This window comes from Engraulis encrasicolus, unplaced genomic scaffold (assembly GCF_034702125.1).
Source record: "Engraulis encrasicolus isolate BLACKSEA-1 unplaced genomic scaffold, IST_EnEncr_1.0 scaffold_62_np1212, whole genome shotgun sequence".
Lineage (NCBI taxonomy): Eukaryota > Metazoa > Chordata > Actinopteri > Clupeiformes > Engraulidae > Engraulis > Engraulis encrasicolus.
In genome coordinates this window covers 339,470-348,895 of record NW_026945950.1, presented here as the reverse complement: position 1 = coordinate 348,895, position 9,426 = coordinate 339,470, and the positions used below count along the sequence as shown (strand labels likewise).

General features: G+C 42.0%; 1 protein-coding gene across 2 annotated transcripts; it reads right to left on the bottom strand.

Annotated features, from left to right (window-relative positions):
- Positions 1-357: 357 nt before the first annotated feature.
- Positions 358-3,474, bottom strand: LOC134444613 (E3 SUMO-protein ligase ZBED1-like). Of its 2 annotated transcripts, XM_063193869.1 has the most exons (3): positions 1,799-3,474; positions 1,230-1,584; positions 358-803 (listed from the first exon to the last, which is right to left on the bottom strand). In XM_063193869.1, the coding sequence occupies exons 1-3, from the start codon at positions 3,278-3,280 to the stop codon at positions 745-747; spliced, it is 1,896 nt and encodes a 631-aa protein (XP_063049939.1). In that variant the 5' UTR covers positions 3,281-3,474; the 3' UTR covers positions 358-744. The 2 variants fall into 2 exon arrangements, with proteins under 2 accessions (XP_063049939.1, XP_063049938.1); XM_063193868.1 differs by having other exon boundaries at positions 358-1,584.
- Between the last annotated feature and the right edge of the window lie 5,952 nt (positions 3,475-9,426).

The following is a 9,426-nucleotide window of genomic DNA, read 5'->3' as shown; positions in this document are numbered from 1 at the left end:
ACCTTTGAAACACAACTGAAACACAACCCACGGCTGCTGCTGACAAGGGCATTCACCTCTTTATTCATAAACCCATTTTATTTTTTGATGGATGAAAACATTGTGTCAATATGTGTTTGTTTTATTTCATAACCAGCCCATCGTGGAGGGATGGAGGCGAATGAAGGGTTAGCTGCTGGTGGTGTTGGAGTAGAGGCTAGTTGACTCGGTTTTGAAGTGCGAGTTTGGTGGTTGCAGTCAGCTGCGGAAAAGAAGCGCCGTTAACAAGTGAGTAGCTACTAGGGGTGGAACGGTTCAAAAAAGTCACGGTTCGGTGTGTATCACGGTATGAGGTCTACGGTTTACGGTTTTGTACGGTTTTTTTTTTTTTTTTTTTTTACTTTTTATCTTGGCCCCATAATACACACCATTACACCAGTGGAACACTGTAATAATCACTTAAAAGTTTTTACTACCACAGTACTACACAACTATGAAATTACAGTGCCTTTTGTAATATCCTTGGTCCTTGCCATTCTGGTAACAGCCAATTTATAACAGGGGTAAAGTCTCAAGTTAATTGCCATTTACCTTAACTTACCATATTTTAGGATACAGCAAAAGGTTATAGAATTATAGTCATAATGTAATAATAATGCAGAGGTTCATTTGCCTCTAAGCACACCATTTTATTTCAGAAACCTAGTATTTTGATAGAGCAAGAAGGAAGACATGGATGATTTCAACATGTTTTACATTTATTACTCAAAAAAGTGTCAGGATGTTTGCTGCCATCTGGTGGCATCTACAGGAACAGACGAAGTCTTTAGAACAGAAGAACACACAATTGCCTGAGAACATGAGGCTGTAAACATAATGAGCCCACCATCCAACCAGCTCAACAGAAAATAAAATCAACAACTCGAATCCCTGAGAGAGAATATGTGTATTGTTTCACTTGAAATTAAAGTGCAGTGCTGTGAAACATATGGCTTAAAAAAGAAACGTATGGATTAAAAACAATAAAAAATCTAAACATAAAGTGCCACTCTTATATTTAAAAAAATATATCTTAACTTAAATTGCCACTCTCATATTAAAACAATACAAAAAATACAGGTTCAATTAAATATTGCAATAAACCTTAACACTGCACTGTTAATAACAGCCCTCCCCCTTTCACTTAATTCTCAGATTTTTTTGCAAGAAAATCAGTTTGTCTACATTTTCTGGCAAGAGACGAGACCTACTTGCCGTGACAATGTCCCCTGCTGTAGAAAAAACCCGCTCACTTGGCACGGATGTGCCTGGGACAGCCAGGTCACGTTGTGCCAACTTCGCCACATGGGGATACTTGTGTGCATTGCTCTTCCACCATGCGAGGGGATCTTCATCTACAGAGATGCAGCCAGCTTGCTTGTAGGATGTGACCTCTTCCTTTATGACATCTGACAAAGGTTTTGCACTTGCTGTTGCCTCTGTTGTAAAAAAGTCTGCAAAAACTGTTGCCATGGCCGATTTTTTGGAGGGAGGAGAGGTCTCTGGCGGGCCGGATTCTGCTCCTGAGGATGAAGTGCTTGCCTGGGCTTCAATGCCTTGTTGAGCCTAACAAGAATCAGACGATAGACATTTGGGAAATGTTAATGGCATGAAGCAGGTGACAGTAACATAGTTACAGTAACTCCCACAGGGCAGTGAGAATACACATCTATTATATATATATTATAATAGCAAAAAAAGGATTAAATGCAGTTTATAAATGGTGAATAACATTTAAGCTAGGCCTATTGTATATGTACAGAACATCAGAATAGCCTACCTGCTTTTCGAGGTTCACAACTTCTATTGTGAGGTCACCCCAGATTTTGTCAACACAGGCTTCATCTAGATGAGGCAGGGACTTGAACCTTGGGTCTAGTGCTGTGGCTCTGTGTAGATAGTCCTGAAGGCTAGGATCACTGTATCTGCTTTGGAGATCCTTGCTGATGGCTGCCTTGGCGTCTTTGATGGCAGAACTGTCATCTGCACTTTGTGCCATTGCTTTCAGCACCATGCTCTGCAGTGGCATGATCATTGAGACGGAGGGGGATGTTTCTGTACTCATGAGGGTGGTGACATTCTTCAGCGGTTTAAGCACTTCTATGAGGCCTTCTGCCAGCTTTGTCTCACCGTCATTCAACAGGATAATGTCCTTGGTTTTTTTTTTCATGTCTTTGTCGGTCACGGCGGAATATATGGCCGCCTGTTGCTCCACATAGCGCTCCAACATGTCGTATGTCGAGTTCCAGCGAGTTTGCACGTCGTGAATTAACTTGTGATCTGGCAAGGTCAGCAAGTCCTGTTTCGTTTTCAATACGAAGGCGGCAGTAGTACTGCGGTGGAAAAAAGTAACCACCTTTCTGACTCTCGCCAACAGTCGTGCGATCTGGGCATTGGATATTGCACTTTTGGCTGCCAGGTTGACGGTGTGCGCAAAGCAGGAAATCTGTGGCCCAAGTCCCTCCGTCAAACCTACGGCATTCACAATGTTTTTGGCATTGTCCGTTGTAACAGGAATACTGCCGCTGCCCCTCTCCAACGCCCACTCCTCCACCACCTCTCTCAGCTTTTGGGATAGGAATTCGCTGGTGTGGCTCTCGTATATCGGGCGCGTTTGTAACACGCAGCTTCTTAACTCCCACTGGGGCGTAATGTGATGGGCGGTCACTGTTAGGTAACTTTCCGTGGACCTGGAAGTCCATCCATCTGTTGTCAGCGCTACCTGGCATGCCTCCGATAGCTCTTTAACTATATCCTGTCTTGTCTCTTCATATAGGTGTGGAATGACATTCGTGCCAAAGTATCTCCGAGTGGGCATCACATATCGCGGCTCCAGCACCTTCAGCATGTTTCTGAAGCCTTCACCTTCCATCACGCTGTAGGGCTGCATGTCTTTTGCGATGAATAAACCAATGGCTTTTGAAATTGATTTGGCCTTGGCGGTGTCCGCAGCCAGAGGTTGTTTAAATGCCGCGCTAATGGTGAATGGCTTTTTGGCAGGCGCTCCTCTCCTCCCCTCCACTACCAAACTTGGGTGATATCTGCGCACATGGCTGGCCATGTTTGAAGTGTTTCCATCAGCGTACGGGACATACATTTTGCAATGCTTGCATAGCGTTCCCGTTCGATCCACGTTTTTTTTGCCAGCATCATCATAAGTGACGCGGAATCCAAAATGGTCCCACACACCTGACTTAAATGACGAGGGTGCATCCTCCATGTCCGGCCTAGGCGGCCCGCCTTCCTCACTTCCACTTGCCATGTTTGTACACGCCGCTCCTCCTTGCTTTAGTTTCGCTTCTTTGGCGCGAATGATAACCACGTGGTAACATACGGGCTACAATGCGCACGTCGAACGTCTGGTCACAAAAAAAAACTTAAACCGTGGACACCGTACGGTTTACACATGCCCCGTGCCGTGAGAAGCAAACCGTACGGTTCGGTTTGTCCACATAAACTGTTCCACCCCTAATTGCTACGCCTCTAGACATTTCATTAAGTTAAGAACATGTCAAATTTGAGTTGCGGCTAGTTGTGTCATGGTTCTCCGCTTATAAGCTTTTCAAGCCTCGTTTGACACGACACGACTGTGTTGTATTTACTTGTTAGCAAGCTATCTTAAGCTGGGCTTACACTGTGCGACTTTTGCCCCGATTTTGCCCCGATTTGGCACTCGTGCGACTTTTTGGGAGTCGGGCCGATTTCTTGCTAAATCACAGGTCAATCGTGAGTCTCGCATCGTCCAGTGTACATGGGGTAATGACAAGCGATTTCGCCTCACGATAGTGCAATCGCGAGGTCGCAAGAAAATCAAAACTGTTTGATATCCAGGTCGTGGCTCGTGCGTAAATAGCACAGTTAAAGCAGTGGTATGACCCGATTTGACACTTCACATGCACAAATCAATAGGGCCGTGCGATTTGCTGTTGAGCGCGACCTCATCTCCACCTCAGGTGCACATGTTCCCTCCTCTGCATACCGGGGAAACATGTCTGTCGCGTCGCGCAGTGGAAGCATTTGGCTCGCATCCGATTGTCCGCTCGTATAGTGTGAGGGCGTGAGTCGTGAGATGTGAACTTTTAAATAGTGAAATTCCATCGTGCAATGTGAGCAGGAGCTTAATACCCACGAGCGAAAATATCGCACAGTGTATGCCCAGCTTAAGGTGGTAGTTGGCACGATGACAACGAAATATTTAAGCGAAGCAAACTACCGATAGGTCTACACAAAAATTGATATTTACATCAGTGCCATTACAGATATCTCGGATTAACGTGTTCTACGTGCAATGCTTCAAGTAATGCACAAATTGTTTGTACCTAACCCGTGCATATTGCATTGATAAGAGGTAAACATCTGGTCTTTCCCTAGCTGCCTTCAATTGGTTGTATAATTTATTAGCAGTTGCACACTACCAGAAAGCATGTAGACACTAGCATGTACTGTAGATCGTCCGCTTAGTGGCATTTATCTTGCGCATAAAACATGTTAATATTTGTTTTGTTAGTTGTGAGAACTGGGCCAGACATATCCAGCTTGACACGGATGAAGCAATGGAAACCGCTCTACTCCTGTGTACAGTAGGCTACAGCTGCCTATTAAGGATTCACCTTTACAAGTAGGTATGGTAGAATTACTGTCTTATGTTCACACACATTGCTTTGGCCACTGTTTTGGTTTGGGTTGGCCTATGTTTCCGTTGTTTGGCTTAGCAAACTAACTCTGGGTCCTGTCCAACATTGCAAGTTAGATTGCATTTGACTTGAAAATGTTCACATGTGGGTGGAATGTCGCAGAGAATTACTAGTATTGCATTTGACGCTCTATCTGACCATGGCAGCTAGTTTACACAGCAGATCCGGTCATTGTGATTTCTACACTACAGAATCATTTGGTAATTCATACATTATCACTGGGGATCAGAGACTTGCCCTTACGGCACTGCTTGCTCTAGGTTAAATGTCCTAAAAATAAAATCTAACACGTGTTTTAAAAACTATTATTGAGAGTTCACATGCACTTGCAGAAGAAATGAGCTGTTAAAAGTAGGCTACAGTTGTATCCGAAGACCGATGAACAACCCAAGTTACATCGCACGAAGCAAACCAGTGGGAGGAGATAATTTAAATATTCATATTTCTGCTTGCGCGCGTGAGGAAATTCATGTCACCTCTCGCGCGTGAGACGGTGTTTGCGCGCGCAGAGCAAAATCGTGCGCGCGAGAGTGTCTACGCGCGCAGAATAAAATACCTCACGTGTGCAGTACGTGGTGCTCGTGAACCTATTGTCCCGATCTTGACGCCATATCATAAACACTAAGGAAACCTCTTCTGTTAGGGGTCATTACATGTGAAATCAGACACTTTGGGACCCGACCGACACAGATTTCAATCACACTTGCTGTGCTTGTTTAGTATTAAGGTAGCACCCCAGAACTGCATTCGTGTGAATCTGACCCCAATATTAAGGGAGAAACAGACTAGCAAAGGTTTACATGAGGGTAGGAAACCATGCATTCAGCCTTGATTATATTAGTCAGCGTAAGTCGCAAAAAGATGTCTGAGGTGTTATTTGAAAGGTGTTTTCTGGCTCTATACAGTATATCACAAAAGTGAATACACCCCTCACAGTTTTTGCAGATTTGTGAGTATATCTTTTCATAGGAAAGCATTACAGAAATTTCACTTTGACACAATGATTAGTGACCTTTTAACAATTTATTTAGCCCCTTAAATTTCTTGTTCACTCAGAAAAAAACACAATACAGCCATCAATGTTTGAACATGTACTCACAAAAGTGAGTACACCCCAGATTAAAATCCTGCAGAGAAGGGGCTGTGTTGGCTCAAATCGTCTCGAAATGAAACGAAATGAAAAGGGATGAAAAGGGAGGTCATCAGTCTGAGTTTCAACCTTTCTTTGCATTGAACTAATACATTTTGAGTCTGCATCTTGCTGAAATAGATTGGTGTGAGATTTGAATGCAATCCTATGGAGATTATCATGATCTGCTTCAGTAGTCACAGTGCATGTTGACATGCATGTTTCTTTTAGGTGTATTTCAGATTACCAATGTTGACAGCATCCATGCATCCCCAAACCATGTCAGTCCCACTACCATGCTTGGCTATTGAGAGGATACACTTTTTTTTGTAAAACTCACTTGTTTACCACCACACATGCTTGACACCATCTAAAGCAAAATTGTTTATCTTGGTCTCAAGAGAGATGAACAGACCAATGACATGGATCACTGGAACCATGTTGTGTGATCTGAAGAGACCAAGATAAACAAATATACTTTAGATGGTGTCAAGCATGTGTGGTGGTAAACAAGTGAGTTTTACAACAAAAAGTGTATCCTATCAAAAGCCAAGCATGGTAGTGAGACTGACATGGTTTGGGGATGCATGGATGCTGTCAACATTGGTAATCTGAAATACACCTAAAAGAAACATGCATGTCAGCATGCACTGTGACTACTGAAGCAGATCATGATATTCTCCATAGGATTGCATTCAAATCTCACACCAATCTATTTAAGCCAGATGCAGACTCAAAATGTAAAAGTTCAATGCAAAGAAAGGTTGAAACGCACTCTGATGACCTCCCTTTTCATTTCAAGACGATTCTAGCAAACACAGCCCCTTCTCTACCGGATTTTCATCTGGGGTGTACTCACTTTTGTGAGTACATGATCAAACATTAATGGCTGTATCCTGCTTTTTTCTGAGTGAACAAGAAATATAAGCGGTTAAATATGTTGTTAAAAGGTCACTAATCATTGTGTCAAAGTGAAATTTCTGTAATGCTTTCCTATGAAAAGATATACTCACAAATCTGCAAAAACTGTGAGGGGTGTATTCACTTTCGTGATATACTGTACATTAAACAACAGCATGGAATACAACAATCCTCAGAATATGAATTATCTTAAATATTAAAAAAACGGCATATTTTAAAATGGGCAGTTTCATGTGCAAGATTATTGGCCGGTGTGCTGACTGCTGATTGTTCATGAGTGGAGATGGTGTAGGCTACAGGTGCACCAAACCCCTTTAAAAAACAGTCTGCTCCCACACACAGCAGAGCAACCGGGCAAGAGGACAACTTGGTCTTTGGTGCAAGATTCTGGGTTGTTTGACAGTAATTCGAAACATATGTTTTGACAGCTGCAGCAAAGAGAGTGTTCATTGGCATGACAGTCAGAGCACACCCACGATCCTAGTAATGGCCACACTATCATACACTAACCTTTGTGAGACCTTTGGCATCATGTGGTGTAGGGGGCACAAGTGTGAATCTTTATTAGAATGAAATTAAATGTATCTCCCTCATATGCTGCACATTATTTTCTATAATAATGTGTGTAATTCCATGAAGGTGGTCCTCCTGCCCATTCTTTTAGACAGTTACTTCCTGATCAGTCTAGAGAGTTTACGGTGGTTGGAGGCAACTGGCCTACCTTTTGAAACTTGCTAATTGCAAGAAAACATTTGTGCACAAGCTGTGTAGTGTGTCACCCCAAATTTCAAATGCACTTCCTCTGAGACTGGGAAAACTTGATGATGGACAGTCAGGTCTCCACTCCTGTCCAAGGCCGTAGCCAGGATTTTGAAATTAGGGAGGTCCATCATGTGCATGCTGACATTAGTTATTTTTATGTGCTTCAGAAGCTGAGATATTTAGGTTTTTATAGGTTCAGGTCAAATTTAAAAGGCAAATACTTCATCTTGAATAGGAATGTTTTCCTAAAGCTCTAACATTTTTAATTTTCCTGAACCTGAGCGGTGCTCTAGGCGCCTAGGTCAATGTTGCATATGCAGTATCCAGCATCAATGGGTTCAAAATATATATTATTTTCCCTGAAAAATTAGGGAGGTCCGGTCCTCCCTGACCTCATAGCTGGCTACGGCCATGCTCCTGTCTTGAATCCTATCTGCACCTCCTGCTAGGCTATTGAGAAACTTGTCATGTGCCTACAAGCAAAACTTCAAAATAAACCAATTGGAAAAGGGGTCAGTTCAGGTATAGATGAGATTCTGGATAGGCCTATTTGCTATTTCAGAGGTTATTGGATGCCATGTTGAATTTTGACAACATTTTATGTAATGAAAGTTGTGTGCCTATCAAAATATTACCAGTAGGCATAATAGCTTCATAGACCTTAAAAGACAAAATGTCTCTATTTTGCTTTAATGTCGGCCATAATGGATTTTGCTTCTAAAATCATTTTTGCATAAAGGTCATGTAATTGCAGACTGAATAGTCCTGTATCAATCATGAATATTACAAATACAAGAAAAAAACTATGACTTTAGGGACCTTAAAACCCCAAATATCTGATTTTTGCTATATATTATGTCAGCCATCTTGGATTTTGGTACTAGAAATTGAGGGGGGTAATGTAAACAGGTTGTTTTGTATTCAGGGGGTCCAAGAAATATATAAAAACACCAATTCCAAAAATGTATACGGCACGTTTCTTTCAATTACATTCAATTGTGTTAGAATATGACTGCACATCCGCCATCTTGGATTTTGGGTGTTTCCACTGTAGGAAAAAAATAGAAACAGGTGGATTTGAAGACTATGGGGATTGTAGTTGATAAAAAAAACAATTAGGAAAAATCTATATGAAATGTTCCTAAACCTCTTTGTGCTGCAATTTCAACTCACACTAATTCTTTCAACCCTGCCTTCTCTGAATGCTGAAAATGGTCTAGCTTCCACTGTGTCCATTGACAATGGGCAGAAGCTGTGTAGTTTTTGAGTACCTGGAATAGGGACAGACGAGGGTGCCGGGCCCACCGGGAAAACTACTCTATTACTACTTCATTACAAATCATTTCAACCTTTATGTCCCATTATCTCTGAAATGAATAAAGAACTTTACAGGCTATGTTTAGACAAGAAACCGGCCATTTCAAAATATATGTATTTTTTAATATTCAATTTTTAAATTCATCATAATTCATATTCTGAAGGTTGTTGTATTCCATGTTGTGTGTGTAATTTGTAGAGCCAGAAAAGAGCTTTCAAACACCTCAGACATCCTTTTGTGACTTACACTGACTGATATAATCAAGGCTGAATGTATAGTGTCCTACCCTCATATGTAAACCTTTGCTAGTCTGTTTCTCCCTTAATATTGGTGTCAGATTCACACAAATGCAGTTCTGGGGTGGTAACTTGATACTAAACAGGCACAGCAAGTATGATTGAAATCTGTGTCGGTCGGATCCCAAAGTGTCTGATTTCACGTGAAATGCCCCTTAGACATACACTATGGAACAAACACATTCAAACACTTACTTGAGTTTTCTGAATCTGCAGTGTGAATCTTCTAGTAGAGCGCATAACTGTTTCACTCCTGAGTCTCCTGGGATTTTCCCACTCAGATCCACC